This window comes from Oncorhynchus mykiss, chromosome 30, assembly GCF_013265735.2.
Source record: "Oncorhynchus mykiss isolate Arlee chromosome 30, USDA_OmykA_1.1, whole genome shotgun sequence".
Classification (NCBI taxonomy): Eukaryota; Metazoa; Chordata; class Actinopteri; order Salmoniformes; family Salmonidae; genus Oncorhynchus; species Oncorhynchus mykiss.
The window spans coordinates 2,810,452-2,827,500 of record NC_050570.1 but is presented as its reverse complement, the minus strand read 5'-3'; the positions used below and the strand labels follow the sequence as shown (position 1 = coordinate 2,827,500).

The window sequence follows — 17,049 nt, the reverse complement described above, 5'->3', positions numbered from 1 at the left end:
GACTGGGTGGTTGGCTGAGTTTGTAGTTGATGAGGAGGGTTAGTGTGGAGATGCTGGCTGGCTGACTGGCTGATAGACTGACTGACTGACTGGGTGGTTGGCTGAGTTTGTAGTTGGTGAGGGGGGTTAGTGTGGAGATGCTGGCTGGCTGACTGGCTGATAGACTGACTGACTGGGTGGTTAGCTGAGTTTGTAGTTGATGAGGGGGGTTAGTGTGGAGATGCTGGCTGACTGGCTGATAGACTGACTGACTGGCTGGCTACCTGGCTGATAGACTGACTGGGTGGTTGGCTGAGTTTGTAGTTGATGAGGCGGGTTAGTGTGGAGATGCTGGCTGGCTGACTGGCTGATAGACTGACTGACTGGCTGGCTAACTGGCTGATAGACTGACTGACTGGGTGGTTGGCTGAGTTTGTAGTTGATGAGGAGGGTTAGTGTGGAGATGCTGGCTGGCTGACTGGCTGATAGACTGACTGACTGGCTGGCTAACTGGCTGATAGACTGACTGACTGGGTGGTTGGCTGAGTTTGTAGTTGATGAGGAGGGTTAGTGTGGAGATGCTGGCTGGCTGACTGGCTGATAGACTGACTGACTGGCTGGCTAACTGGCTGATAGACTGACTGACTGGCTGGCTAACTGGCTGATAGACTGACTGCCTGGGTGGTTGGCTGAGTTTGTAGTTGATGAGGGGGGTTAGTGTGGAGATGCTGGCTGGCTGACTGGCTGATAGACTGACTGACTGGGTGGTTGGCTGAGTTTGTAGTTGATCAGGGGGGTTAGTGTGGAGATGCTGGCTGGCTGACTGGCTGATAGACTGACTGACTGGCTGGCTAACTGGCTGATAGACTGACTGACTGGGTGGTTGGCTGAGTTTGTAGTTGATGAGGGGGGTTAGTGTGGAGATGCTGGCTGACTGACTGGGTGGTTGGCTGAGTTTGTAGTTGATGAGGGGGGTTAGTGTGGAGATGCTGGCTGACGTCATCCAACAGTTAACAGTTTAAAAAAATACTAATGGCCACGGTGCCAGCGATAGGTTGGTTGGGGGCGCGCACACACACACACACACACACACACACACACATACTTACAGAGCACACACACACACACACACACACACTCACAGAGCACACACACATATTCTCACAGAACACACACACACACACCCACAGAGCACACCCACAGAGCACACACACACACACACACACACACACACACACACACACACACACACACACACACACACACACACAGAGAGAGAGAGAGAGAGCACACACACACATACCCACAGAACACACACACACGCACGCATATACACACAAACACACACACACACACACACATACTCACAGAACACACACAGGTATTCTCAGCATGTTGGAGTGTATTCTCAGGAGTGTATTCTCAGCATGTTGGTGACGACTTACCAAGTGGCTTTTGTTCCTCTGTAGGGGACAGCCGTGAGTATGGCGGTGGGGGCGACTCTGGAACACACAACATACATGTCAGGGGCTCTGAACATACAACATACATGTCAGGGACTCTGAACATACAACATACATGTCAGGGGCTCTGAACATACAACATACATGTCAGGGACTCTGAACAAACAACATACATGTCAGGGGCTCTGAACATACAACATACATGTCAGGGACTCTGAACATACAACATGCATGTCAGGGGCTCTGAACATACAACATACATGTCAGGGACTCTGAACATACAACATACATGTCAGGGACTCTGAACAAACAACATACATGTCAGGGGTTCTGAACATACAACATACATGTCAGGGGCTCTGAACATACAACATACATGTCAGGGACTCTGAACACACAACATGCATGTCAGGGGCTCTGAACATACAACATACATGTCAGGGACTCTGAACACACAACATACATGTCAGGGACTCTGAACACACAACATACATGTCAGGGGTTCTGAACATACAACATACATGTCAGGGGTTCTGAACATACAACATACATGTCAGGGACTCTGAACACACAACATACATGTCAGGGGTTCTGAACATACAACATACATGTCAGGGACTCTGAACACACAACATACATGTCAGGGGTTCTGAACATACAACATACATGTCAGGGGTTCTGAACATACAACATACATGTCAGGGACTCTGAACACACAACATACATGTCAGGGGTTCTGAACATACAACATACATGTCAGGGGTTCTGAACATACAACATACATGTCAGGGACTCTGAACACACAACATACATGTCAGGGGTTCTGAACATACAACATACATGTCAGGGGCTCTGAACATACAACATACATGTCAGGGACTCTGAACAAACAACATACATGTCAGGGGTTCTGAACATACAACATACATGTCAGGGACTCTGAACATACAACATACATGTCAGAGGCTCTGAACATACAACATACATGTCAGGGGCTCTGAACATACAACACACATGTCAGGGACTCTATATGGTTCTATACTGTTCTATATGGTTCTATACTGTTCTATGTGGTTCTATACTGTTCTTTACGGTTCTATACTGTTCTATATGGTTCTATACTGTTCTATGTGGTTCTATACTGTTCTTTATAGTTCTATACTGTCCTTTACGGTTCTATACTGTTCTATATGGTTCTATATATGGTTCTATACTGTTCTATGTGGTTCTATACTGTCCAATATGGTTCTATACTTTGTTATATGGTTCTATACTGTTCTATACTGTTCTTTCTGGTTCTATTCTGTTCTATACTGCTCTATATGGTTCTACACAGTTCAATACTGTGTTATATGGTTCTATACTGTTCTATACCGTTCTATATGGTTATATACTGTTATATACTATGTTTCTATACTATTCTATACAGTTCTATATTGTGTTATATGGTTCTATACTGTTCTCTATAGTTATATACTGTGTTATATGGTTCTATATGGTTATATACTGTGTTATATGGTTCTATAGTGTTCTATATTGTTCTATACTGTGTTATATGGTTCAATACTGTTCTATATTGTTCTATATGGTTCTACACTGTGTTATATGGTTCTATACTGTTCTTTATTGTTCTCTATAGTTATATACTGTTCTATATTGTTCTCTATGGTTATATACTGTGTTATATGGTTCTATACTGTTCTATACTGTGTTATATGGTTCTATACTGTTCTATATTGTTCTATATGGTTCAATACTGTTCTATATTCTTCTATATGGTTCTATACTGTTCTATATGGTTATATACTGTGTTATATGGTTCTATACTGTTCTATATGGTTCTATACTGTTCTATATGGTTCTATACTGTTCTATATGGTTCCATACTGTTCTATATAGTTCTATATGGTTCTATACTGTTCTATATGGTTATATACTGTGTTATATGGTTCCATACTGTTCTATATAGTTCTATATGGTTCTATACTGTTCTATATGGTTCTATACTGTTCTATATTGTTCTATATGGATGGAGAAGGCAGCATAATAATCACGCTGCTCCTTTAAGAGACAGAGTGGAAGGAGAAGACATCATAATAGTCACACTGCTCCTTTAAGAGACAGAGTGGAAGGAGAAGGCATCATAATAGTCACACTGCTCCTTTAAGAGACAGAGTGGAAGGAGAAGGCAGCATAATAGTCACACTGCTCCTTTAAGAGACAGAGTGGAAGGAGAAGGCATCATAATAGTCACACTGCTCCTTTAAGAGACAGAGTGGAAGGAGAAGGCAGCATAATAGTCACACTGCTCCTTTAAGAGACAGAGTGGAAGGAGAAGGCATCATAATAGTCGCACTGCTCCTTTAAGAGACAGAGTGGAAGGAGAAGGCAGCATAATAGTCACACTGCTCCTTTAAGAGACAGAATGGAAGGAGAAGGCATCATAATAGTCACACTGCTCCTTTAAGAGACAGAGTGGAAGGAGAATGCATCATAATAGTCACACTGCTCCTTTAAGAGACAGAGTGGAAGGAGAAGGCAGCATAATAGTCACACTGCTCCTTTAAGAGACAGAGTGGAAGGAGAAGGAAGCATAATAGTCACACTGCTCCTTTAAGAGACAGAGTGGAAGGAGAAGGCAGCATAATAGTCACACTGCTCCTTTAAGAGACAGAGTGGAAGGAGAAGGAAGCATAATAGTCACGCTGCTCCTTTAAGAGACAGAGTGGAAGGAGAAGGAAGCATAATAGTCACGCTGCTCCTTTAAGGGAACTCATTGTGCATCCCAAATGGAACCCTGTTCTCTATACAGTGCACTACTTTTGACCAGAGGCCTATGAGAATAGGGCACTATGGATTGGGATAGTGGGCCATTTGGGACTCACCTCAGTCAGATCTACAGCTAGTCTGTCTGGCGCCGGGCTGTATGTGTGTGTGGCTATGCAAACTGTATTAACGCCACTCCTTCACCTACATAGCAAGAGGGTGGCACGAGAGAGACGTCCAGGGGACAAAAGAGCTTTTTAAATCTCAACGTGAAACTGAGCTCATTCAAAGCCTGCCCAACTGACAAGACAGGGTCTATTTCAAAAGAGATTCGTCCGTTTCTAAATAAGTTATTTCAACTTATATAGTTCACGTAGCACTATTTAAACTTTTGGTTTTGATGTTGTGTAGACTTTCTGTTTTACCACTGGTCGTTTTGAAGCTGGTAGGCTATTTCAGGTTTCAACTACGTTCAACTCAACACTGAGGATGTAGGAGCCAGTACAGTCAGCTATGAGACGTTCACATGACAACATACACCATCACCTACATTCACACTCTTTCTGGACGAACAAAAAAAAAAAACTTAATCTTGAGTTTTTTTTCACTTTTCTCTACTAAAAAACATAAGTGAAAGGAAGTGTGATTCACTAGGAACCCGTTGTTCAACAGCGTGAAAGAAAATATCGGCTCAAACGAGACACGTATCAGTGCACGTGAGTTGGCCCGGCAGGGATGTCCTTGTCCCATCGCGGAACTAGCGACTCCTGTGGCGTTGCCGGGCGCAGTGCACGCTGACGCGGTCGACCAGTTGTACTACGGTGTTTCAAAAAAGGCTTGGAAGGGGTCGTGTTTCGGAGGACGCACGGCTCTTTCGACCTTCGCCTCTCTCTATCTCGAGTCCGTACGGGAGTTGCAGCGACGGGACAAGACTGTAACTACCAATTCGGAAACCACGAACTTGGGGAGAAAAAGGGGATAAAATGTTTTTATAATAATAATAATTACATTTAAATTTAAAGATAATTTCAAGAGCCTCTACATAGACAAAGTGATGCTTGTCTGGTCCTGCTATTGGTGTTTGGGGAAGCAATGAATAGATGGAGAAGAGAAGAGGTTCATACTCTGGGAGACACAAGAACGAGGTATTATTTTTGCAATTTGAAGAAATGGGGAATAGGTATAACTGGTGTGATAATTATGTCTGGCGAAACATGTATATTAAAGGCTGTGTGACAACACTAGGTGGTTTTGTTATGTTAAAACGGCTAATAAAAACCATAAGATGGCGCACGCCCAGAGACAATTATTCTGTGTAGAGGTGCTGACTAACGGTGAATTAACTGTGAGCTATTGAACTGGAGGCTCAGCTCTGCCTCCAGGGCAATATTCATGACAACAAACGTCAACCTGCCAAATTTATAGTAACATAGGCTACAGGAGGACCAGGTTACCTATTTAACATAGGCTACAGGAGGTCCAGGTTACCTATTTAACATAGGCTACAGGAGGACCAGGTTACCTTTCTAACATAGGCTACAGGAGGACCAGGTTACCTATTTAACATAGGATACAGGAGGACCAGGTTACCTATTTAACATAGCATACTGGAGGACCAGGACAGGTACTAGTAGGGCTGTTGACCGTATTACAGGACAGGTACTAGTAGGGCTGTTGACTGTATTACAGGACAGTTAACTGACACTATAATGAGACGGCACACATCGTATTACAGGACAGTTAACTGACATTAATGAGACGGTACCCATCGTATTACAGGACAGTTAACTGACACTATAATGAGACAGTACCCATGGTATTACAGGACAGTTAACTGACACTATAATGAGACAGTACCCATGGTATTACAGGACAGTTAACTGACACTATAATGAGACGGTACCCATGGTATTACAGGACAGTTAACTGACACTATAATGAGACAGTACCCATCGTATTACAGGACAGTTAACACACACACACACCCACACAGACACACACACACACACACACACAGACACACACAGAGAGACTTACGAGCTGCCAAGCACAGAGACACACACGGTTATTCTTAACCTTGTCATATCAGTGACCTCAACAATCAATTAACTAATCAATCAAACAAACAGCCACAGTCTTAATCAATTTATCTTTGTGAATGATCTGTCACTTTTTCCGAGCTACTGTGCTTCTCCTGCTTCTCCTGCTTCTCCTGCTTCTTCTGCCGGCGCCTGAGTTTTAGGCTGTGTTTCTATAAGGCACTTTGTGACAACTCCTTGAGTAAAAAGAGCTGAAATATAATGGTATAGATTGATGTACAATGGTTAGTGATGAACAACAACTCTCTAACGCTTAACCCCCCACCCCCCCCCCCGACACACACACACACACACACACTCTCTCTCTCTACCTAACTTCAACTTTTAAGGCCTTCCCTTTCCTCACTTATAACAAGTTGGTTCTCAATAACTTAATTTACTGTAGGCTTATCTTGTTGGGGGTAACCAACAACGTTAAAATATATATTATTATATTTTTATCAAATTAAATTGTTTTGCTCATCAGTACCTAACTATGTCTGTATCTACTTGGAAGCCTGTTTCCAAACGTAACAGTCCAGGAGACAATTTAATCAACAGAATATCTGCAACTATGTAACACCAACAAGCTCCTAATATTCTAAAGCTTTGTCACGTTGTTACATTGTAACAACGTATGAGAGTGAGAGTTCCAACGTGGTTATAAACAGCATAGATGTGGAGTACTGATACACGGGAACAGTCAGACAGAGAAAGACAGGCTTAAAGCTAGAGTCCTCATTGAAACAACAACAAACAGGTCATCCCGTCTCTGTTGTGGTACACAGTTGAGGGATGGGCCTGGAGAAATGTAACCACTCAGATTCATGGACAGAGCTATGGAAGCAAGGACTGACCATCCATGATATCAACATTATAGTTATAACCATGTTATGAGGCTATACAGGACTGACCATCCATGATATCAACATTATTGTTATAATCATGTTATGAGACTATACAGGACTGACCATCCATGATATCAACATTATAGTTATAACCATGTTATGAGACTATACAGGACTGACCATCCATGATATCAACATTATAGTTATAACCATGTTATGAGACTATACAGGACTGACCATCCATGATATCAACATTATAGTTATAACCATGTTATGAGGCTATACAGGACTGACCATCCATGATATCAACATTATTGTTATAATCATGTTATGAGACTATACAGGACTGACCATCCATGATATCAACATTATAGTTATAACCATGTTATGAGACTATACAGGACTGACCATCCATGATATCAACATTATAGTTATAACCATGTTATGAGACTATACAGGACTGACCATCCATGATATCATCATTATAGTTACAACCATGTTATGAGACTATACAGGACTGACCATCCATGATATCAACATGATAGTTATAACCATGTTATGAGACTATACAGGACTGACCATCCATGATATCATCATTATAGTTACAACCATGTTATGAGACTATACAGGACTGACCATCCATGATATCATCATTATAGTTACAACCATGTTATGAGGCTATAACTGTGTTGTCATATAACTGTGTTGTCCTATAACTGTGTTGTCATATAACTGTGTTGTCCTATAACTATGTTGTCATTTAACTGTGTTGTCATATAACTGTGTTGTCCTATAACTGTGTTGTCCTATAACTGTGCTGTCCTGTAACTGTGTTGTCATATAACTGTGTTGTCATATAACTGTGTTGTCCTATAACTGTGTTGTCATATAACTGTGCTGTCCTGTAACTGTGTTGTCATATAACTGTGTTGTCATATAACTGTGTTGTCCTAAAACTGTGTTGTTCTGTAACTGTGTTGTCCTGTAACTGTGTTGTCCTGTAACTGTGTTATTCTGTAACTGTGTTGTCCTGTAACTGTGTTGTCCTGTAACTGTGTTGTCCTATAACTGTGTTGTCCTATAACTGTGTTGTCCTATAACTGTGTTATTCTGTAACTGTGTTGTCCTGTAACTGTGTTGTCCTATAACTGTGTTATTCTGTAACTGTGTTGTCCTGTAACTGTGTTGTCCTGTAACTGTGTTATTCTGTAACTGTGTTGTCCTGTAACTGTGTTGTCCTGTAACTGTGCTGTCCTATAACTGTGTTGTCCTATAACTGTGTTGTCCTATAACTGTGTTATTCTGTAACTGTGTTGTCCTGTCACTGTGTTGTCCTGTAACTGTGTTGTCCTATAACTGTGTTGTCCTATAACTGTGTTGTCCTATAACTGTGATGTTCTATAACTGTGCTGTCCTGTAAGTGTGTTGTCCTGTAACTGTGTTGTCCTATAACTGTGATGTCCTATAACTGTGTTGTCCTATAACTGTGTTGTCCTATAACTGTGTTGTCCTATAACTGTGTTGTCCTGTAGTGGGGGCTGTTTTTCAGTGGTCATTGCATATACCGGTACTCAAATCAAATCAAATTGTATTTGTCACTTGCGTTGAATACAACAGGTCCTTACAGTGAAATGCTTACTTACGAGTCCCTAACCAACAACGCAGTTTAAAAACGAATAAAAATAAGAGATAAAAGTAACAAGTAATTAAAGAGCAGCAGTAAAATAACAATAGGGAGAATATATACAGGGTGTTACGGTACAGAGTCAATGTGGAGACTATATACAGGGGGTACCGGTACAGAGTCAATGTGGAGGCTATATACAGGGGGTACCGGTACAGAGTCAATGTGGAGGCTATATACAGGGTGTTACGGTACAGAGTCAATGTGGAGACTATATACAGGGGGTACCGGTACAGAGTCAATGTGGAGACTATATACAGGGTGTTACGGTACAGAGTCAATGTGGAGACTATATACAGGGGGTACCGGTACAGAGTCAATGTGGAGACTATATACAGGGGGTACCGGTACAGAGTCAATGTGGAGACTATATACAGGGTGTTACGGTACAGAGTCAATGTGGAGACTATATACAGGGAGGGTACCGTTACAGAGTCAATGTGGAGACTATATACAGGGAGGGTACCGTTACAGAGTCAATGTGGAGGCTATATACAGGGGGTACCGTTACAGAGTCAATGTGGAGGCTATATACAGGGGGTACCGTTACAGAGTCAATGTGGAGGCTATATACAGGGGGTACCGGTACAGAGTCAATGTGGAGGCTATATACAGGGGGTACCGGTACAGAGTCAATGTGGAGGCTATATACAGGGGGTACCGTTACAGAGTCAATGTGGAGGCTATATACAGGGGGTACCGTTACAGAGTCAATGTGGAGGCTATATACAGGGAGGGTACCGTTACAGAGTCAATGTGGAGGCTATATACAGGGGGTACCGTTACAGAGTCAATGTGGAGGCTATATACAGGGGGTACCGTTACAGAGTCAATGTGGAGGCTATATACAGGGAGGGTACCGTTACAGAGTCAATGTGGAGGCTATATACAGGGGGTACCGTTACAGAGTCAATGTGGAGGCTATATACAGGGGGGGTACCGTTACAGAGTAAATGTGGAGGCTATATACAGGGGGTACCGTTACAGAGTCAATGTGGAGGCTATATACAGGGGGGGTACCGTTACAGAGTAAATGTGGAGGCTATATACAGGGGGGGTACCGTTACAGAGTAAATGTGGAGGCTATATACAGGGGGGGTACCGTTACAGAGTAAATGTGGAGGCTATATACAGGGGGGGTACCGTTACAGAGTAAATGTGGAGGCTATATACAGGGGGTACCGGTACAGAGTCAATGTGGAGGCTATATACAGGGGGTACCGGTACAGAGTCAATGTGGAGGCTATATACAGGGGGTACCGATACAGAGTCAATGTGGAGGCTATATACAGGGGGTACCGGTACAGAGTCAATGTGGAGGCTATATACAGGGGGTACCGGTACAGAGTCAATGTGGAGGCTCTATACAGGGGGTACCGGTACAGAGTCAATGTGGAGGCTCTATACAGGGGGTACTGGTACAGAGTCAATGTGGAGGCTATATACAGGGGGTACCGGTACCGAGTCAATGTGGAGGCTATATACAGGGGGTACCGGTACAGAGTCAATGTGGAGGCTATATACAGGGGGTACCGGTACAGAGTCAATGTGGAGGCTATATACAGGGGGTACCGGTACAGAGTCAATGTGGAGGCTATATACAGGGGGTACCGGTACAGAGTCAATGTGGAGGCTATATACAGGGGGTACCGGTACAGAGTCAATGTGGAGGCTCTATACAGGGGGTACCGGTACAGAGTCAATGTGGAGGCTATATACAGGGTGTTACGGTACAGAGTCAATGTGAAGGCTATATACAGGGGGTACCGTTACAGAGTCAATGTGCACGGGCACTGGTTAGTTGAGGTAATATGTACATATAGGTAGAGTTATTAAAGTGACTATGCATAGAGGATAACAACAGAGAGTAGCAGCTGTGTAAAAGAGGGGGGGCAATGAAAATAGTCTGGGTGGCCATTAGATGTTCAGAAGTCTTATGGCTTATGGGGGTAGAAGCTGTTTAGAAGCCTCTTGGACCTGGACTTGGCAGCTCCGGTACTGCTTCCCGTGTGAATAGTCTCGCTATTGTATCCTCCCTTCTTAATCCCTGCGGATGCCTGTCGTAGTGTAATGGAGGTATTAGACCTATCAGTTACGCAGTACAATAGAGGAATCATGCACAAAGTAGCGTCTACATAACCGCAAAGCATGCGAAGTATATTCTCGTGCTTTGACACACACATGGAATATCGTGCAGCAAGAACGCCTACAGAGACCCCCCCACACACAATTTCCCCCCCTCTTGATGGTGGAGAGAAGATTTTACGTTTTAAAGTTCATTTCCTACAATTCTACACATTTTGCCATGTGGCATAGAGAAAATGTCGCAGTATTAAAGGCACATGATCACCAGGCCGGCCGTACGTTAGTTAATAGACCAATAAGAAAGAGAGTTCCAAACCTCTCTGCCAATAAAAGCTGTTTTTCCGTTTTACCCTCCCCCCTTTAAGACCTCTCCCAGACTCAACTTGTAAAATTCTGGTTTGAGAAATTCCTCTTTGCTAAGAAGCTATTTTTTATATATATATTTTTTTTTTAAACCATTTTAATTTAAATAATCACAGTAAGGAATTTAATTAATACCTAGAAATTATTTGATATTGAGATTAAATTCTTATTTTTTTTTAAACGTCTGTACTGGCATTTTAAATAACGTTTTCTGCAATTCTTCATATTTTCCCATGGGGTGGAGATAAATGTCGCTTATGCCTGGAACTGGTTGTGGCATTGAACAGCTCACAGAATTGAACGACATCGGAGGCCGACCATCGGAGGCCGACATCGGACATCGGAGGCCGACCATCGGAGGCCGACATCGGACATCGGAGGCCGACCATCGGAGGCCGACATCGGACATCGGAGGCCGACATCGGACATCAGAGGACGACCATCGGAGGCCGACGTCGGGCATCGGAGGCCGACCATCAGAGGCCGACATCGGACATCGGAGGCCGACCATCGGAGGCCGACATCGGACATCGGAGACCGACATCGGACATCGGAGGCCGACCATCGGAGGCCGACATCGGACATCGGAGGCCGACCATCGGAGGCCGACATCGGACATCGGAGGCCGACATCGGACATCAGAGGCCGACCATCGGAGGCCGACATCGGACATCGGAGGCCGACCATTGGAGGCCGACATCGGACATCGGAGGCCGACCATCGGAGGCCGGCATCGGACATCGGAGGCCGACCATCGGAGGCCGACATCGGACATCGGAGGCCGACCATCGGAGGCCGACATCGGACATCGGAGGCCGACCATCGGAGGCCGACATCGGACATCGGAGGCCGACCATCGGAGGCCGACATCGGACATCGGAGGCCGACATCGGACATCGGAGGCCGACCATCGGAGGCCGACATCGGACATCGGAGGCCGACCATCGGAGGCCGACATCGGACATCGGAGGCCGACATCGGACATCGGAGGCCGACATCGGACATCGGAGGCCGACCATCGGAGGCCGACCATCGGACATCGGAGGCCGACCATCGGACATCGGAGGCCGACATCGGAGGCCGACCATCGGACATCGGAGGCCGGCATCGGAGGCCGACCATCGGACATCGGAGGCCGGAGGCCGACCATCGGACATCGGAGGCCGACCATCGGACATCGGAGGCCGACATCGGAGGCCGACCATCGGACATCGGAGGCCGACCATCGGAGGCCGACATCGGACATCGGAGGCCGACATCGGACATCAGAGGACGACCATCGGAGGCCGACATCGGACATCGGAGGCCGACCATCGGAGGCCGACATCGGACATCGGAGGCCGACCATCGGAGGCCGACATCGGACATCGGAGACCGACATCGGACATCGGAGGCCGACCATCGGAGGCCGACATCGGACATCGGAGGCCGACCATCGGAGGCCGACATCGGACATCGGAGGCCGACATCGGACATCAGAGGCCGACCATCGGAGGCCGACATCGGACATCGGAGGCCGACCATTGGAGGCCGACATCGGACATCGGAGGCCGACCATCGGAGGCCGGCATCGGACATCGGAGGCCGACCATCGGAGGCCGACATCGGACATCGGAGGCCGACCATCGGAGGCCGACATCGGACATCGGAGGCCGACCATCGGAGGCCGACATCGGACATAGGAGGCCGACCATCGGAGGCCGACATCGCACATCGGAGGCCGACATCGGACATCGGAGGCCGACCATCGGAGGCCGACATCGGACATCGGAGGCCGACCATCGGAGGCCGACATCGGACATCGGAGGCCGACATCGGACATCGGAGGCCGACATCGGACATCGGAGGCCGACCATCGGAGGCCGACATCGGACATCGGAGGCCGACCATCGGACATCGGAGGCCGACCATCGGACATCGGAGGCCGACATCGGAGGCCGACCATCGGACATCGGAGGCCGACATCGGAGGCCGACCATCGGACATCGGAGGCCGACATCGGAGGCCGACCATCGGACATCGGAGGCCGACATCGGAGGCCGACCATCGGACATCGGAGGCCGACCATCGGAGGCCGGCATCGGAGGCCGACCATCGGACATCGGAGGCCGACCATCGGAGTACCTAGAAAGAGACTCTTTGGCTAGTCGCATTTCTGTACTGTACAATGTAGGCCTACAGTACAAACTGATAGAAAGGCCTACTTTGCAGTCAACATTTAATTGGGAAAGTGTTGTTTTTTTTTGAAATCCTTAAGAAATGTTTATTTAAACAGCGCGTGTTGACTGAACTGCGCACTGCAAAGATTCAACCAACACTTCAAAGGCCAACTACACACACCACAAAATATGTTTCGATTTTTCCCAGACCTCAAAAATGGTCTGGTGATGTGTTTTAAGCATTGTTGTGGATTTAAAACATCCAATTTGTGTTGTATATATATATATATATATATATATATATATTTAAAGGGCTGATTTTAGGAGTGAAAACCTGAAGAAGAAAAAAACTATAGGAAAAATATTTCACACAGGTTTTCTGTCTTTCCTTAGCGGTTTGAGAAATGTTTGGCAACATGAAAGTATACCCACTTCTCCAGGCACCACTAGACCACTGCCGATACCTGTTTTGTCTTCTAACTGTGTGTGTGTGTGTGTGTGTGTGTGTGTGTGTGTGTGTGTGTTTGACAGAGCAGGTGCACTCCTACCTACGCTGCAGAGCCGGCTGTAGTGATAGGGGTTGCAGCATACCGCGAGGCCAGCCAGAGTCCCAAAGCTCCTGCACTCACAGAGCGGCTTGAGCTGGGCGGTGTGCTGGAGGTCCGACCAACGGTAGAGTTTACACAGCAGCAGCGGCGGAGATATGGCCGTGTGTCCGCCCAGACGCATCTCTGTCTGGGATACCATCACACAGTCGCTCCACATCCCTTCTCTGGACTCCACCGCCTCCAGTAACGTATCCAGGGTTTTGTCCTTTAAGCATTTCAACAGAGAATATGTGGCGGTTTTTAGTTCTTGCTCCAGCACCGTGCGCGGCTTCGACTCAGGAGAACCGTTGTCCCGAGCTCCACCGCCGTGGTTCCTCAAAACAAAATGACAGGAGTCTGGTAACGGTTCCCTCCCCGGGGCAATGGGTTCAACTTCACAGTGGTCCCGGTCTTTAAATAAACAACACGTCACCGTCCTGCATTCGCTGTCCTGCGCTGCCTGAGGGCTGCCCTGCTCCTGCCCCGGCCCTTGGACGCACACAGTCACCGACGTAGCACCCCCATGTTGGTCCGATCTGCCCCCCACCCAGCCGCTGCAACTCTCCGCCGAGTTGAAGGCACATACTCCACCTAAGTCCCCTGCAGGCGACCTGCCAACCGTCATCGGTCGGAGATCCGTTTTGTTAATTTTCTCCGGGTTGTGGCAGGTTGTGAAGAGATCGTCCCTTGGACTGTCTTCGCTACTTGGGCCATTATGTCCACCATCTCCCTCGTCACTATGTGGAATCAAACGGCTTCTCCAGAGTCGCCGCACAAGACCTGAGCGTTTCGTCCTGAACATACGACAATTTAAAAAATATAGATGTGCTTTTCTCTCTCTAGGTTATTCTTGTTTCGGGTCACCAAAAGGGGACTGTTTACCAGCTACTTTGAATTGAGTTGTAGGACATTAATGTTGGTCGGAGCGCCGTGCCAGGGTATGCACAGCCGATTGGAGAACAAGATTAGATTGAGACATGGGAAATCAAAATTCATTCATACTGGGAACGTAGTCAATAATATACAGAACTGCTAATTGAATCCTATTCTTGACCCGAGTTTTTAATGTTCCCTACGCCTCGGAAGGGATAAACAAATGTTTTACACACATGATAATATCATGCGAGTAGACAATAGGTACAAGGGAACTAAGTCAATGCAGAATTCAATATGGAAAGTCAACGACAGAAGAGAAAGGGAGCCCTAAAACGCTTTTACGCACTCGTAATAGTTTCGGACTTTGGAACGAACACCCCTTCACATCTCCTCTCTTCTAACCCGGCACGGAGAGAACAACATGAATTACACCTTTATACAAGTGATTTTAAATCCCAAAGAAATACATTAAAAGCCTTTATAAATCCAGATCCCGACCTCCCGACAGCCGCACTTCTTTTTACAATCCAAAAATATCCATGCCAGGCTGGAAGCTAGAAATAATCATCAATCCCAAACGGAGTACTCCTCTCTCCTCGTTCCGGGTTGACTACCTAGCTAACAAGTCAAACTGAACTGCTGAGATCTCGTTCTTTCTCCGTTTCTCTCTTCTTCTTTTTCTCTCCCTCGCTCTCTAACACACACACACACACACACACACACACACACACACACACACACACACGGGGACTCCGAGGAGAGCGATGGAGCCATTGGCTGCCTACCATCACGTGCCAGTCTAGACTCATTGGCGGCTGTGAGCTGCACTGATTGTTGCGCAAACAAGGTTTCAAGTTTCTCAACTCTTAAAGGCGTAACATTCCGTTCTTACTTTAACTTTACTCTCTAGTCTACTATATTTTCTATTTGAAAATTAAAATAAAAAAAATACGGAAAGAACACTTTTAGAACAAGGACACTATTCAACTCTTGCATTTTATTGACCAACAAGCCAACAGGATACATTGTGCTTGCAGACAAGCAAAGCCAACACTGTAAAAAAAAAAACAACAACCTCAAAACAACATGATTGTGCAACGAAACCATGAAGAGCAGTGCACCTAACCCAGGGGTGGACTGGGACAAAAATACGACCCTGGCATTTTATCCACAAAACAGCCCACATCACCGCGACTCATTTTCCTATGGTGTCACTGGCCCGCTACTATCTGTGTTGGAGGCACCAGCCAATCATTTGGTCAGACAGATCATGAATAATCCATCTTATAAAGTCATTCATAGTGCTTTATTAATTTAAGAAGTGTAATAATCAGACTACTATTCAAGAAAAACAATGTTTCATTTAACACGTCCAAGAATTTAAGATGTTTCGAAATCCTAATCCAGTCATTGTCAGACAACGAGACTATAGTTCTTTAATTTTACTGTGACCAGTAAAGCAAAATGTTTTAATAAAATACAACGGCATGATGGATGGAACTATATGGAACTATTACATTTCGCTATAGTATTTGAGTGGCGCAATGGTCTAAGGCACTGCATCGCGGTACTTGAGGCAACACTACAGATCCGGGTTAGATCCCGGACTGTATCACAGCCGGCTGTAATCGGGAGTCCCATAGGGCGGCACACAATTGGTCCAGCGTCATCCGGGTTAGGGGAGGGTTAGGCCAGGAGGGCTATACGGCAGGGTAACCTAGTGGTTAGAGAGTTGGACTAGTAACCGGAAGGTTGCAAGTTCAAATCCTCAAATCTGTAGTCCTGCCCCTGAACAGGCAGTTAACCCACTAGGCCGTCATTGAAAATAAGAATTTGTTCTTTAACTGACTTGCCTGGTTAAATAAAGGTAAAAAATAAAATTAAAAATTAAAAAAACTTGGCTCATTGCGCTCTAGCGACACCTTGTGGCGGGACGGGAACCTGCAGGCTGACCTCTGTCATCAGTTGAACAGTATTTCCATCTGACAAATTGGTGCGGCTGGATTTCGGGTTAAGTGTTTTAATAAGATGCGCGGCTTGGCATGTCATGTTTCGGAGGACGCATGACACGACCTTTGACCTCCCGAGAAAGTTGGGGAGTTGCAGCGATGAGACAAGATCGTACATTCAGGATAAAATGTTTTTTTATTTTTATAAATAT

The 17,049-nt window shown here is 45.7% G+C and overlaps 1 protein-coding gene across 2 annotated transcripts in view; it reads right to left on the bottom strand.

The window, feature by feature from the left end:
* Window positions 1-15,608, bottom strand: part of smad6b (SMAD family member 6b) — a 48,810-nt gene extending 33,202 nt beyond the window's left edge. The window contains exons 1-2 of one of the 2 annotated variants that reach the window (XM_036968827.1): window positions 13,974-15,606; window positions 1,425-1,481 (exon numbers count right to left, since the gene is read on the bottom strand). In XM_036968827.1, coding sequence (XP_036824722.1) covers window positions 1,425-1,481; window positions 13,974-14,814 — 898 coding nt within the window. In that variant the 5' untranslated portion in view covers window positions 14,815-15,606. Of the gene's footprint in view, window positions 1-1,424; window positions 1,482-13,973 lie in introns of both variants that reach the window. The other variant, XM_036968828.1, reaches the window with a different exon arrangement.
* Between the last annotated feature and the right edge of the window lie 1,441 nt (window positions 15,609-17,049).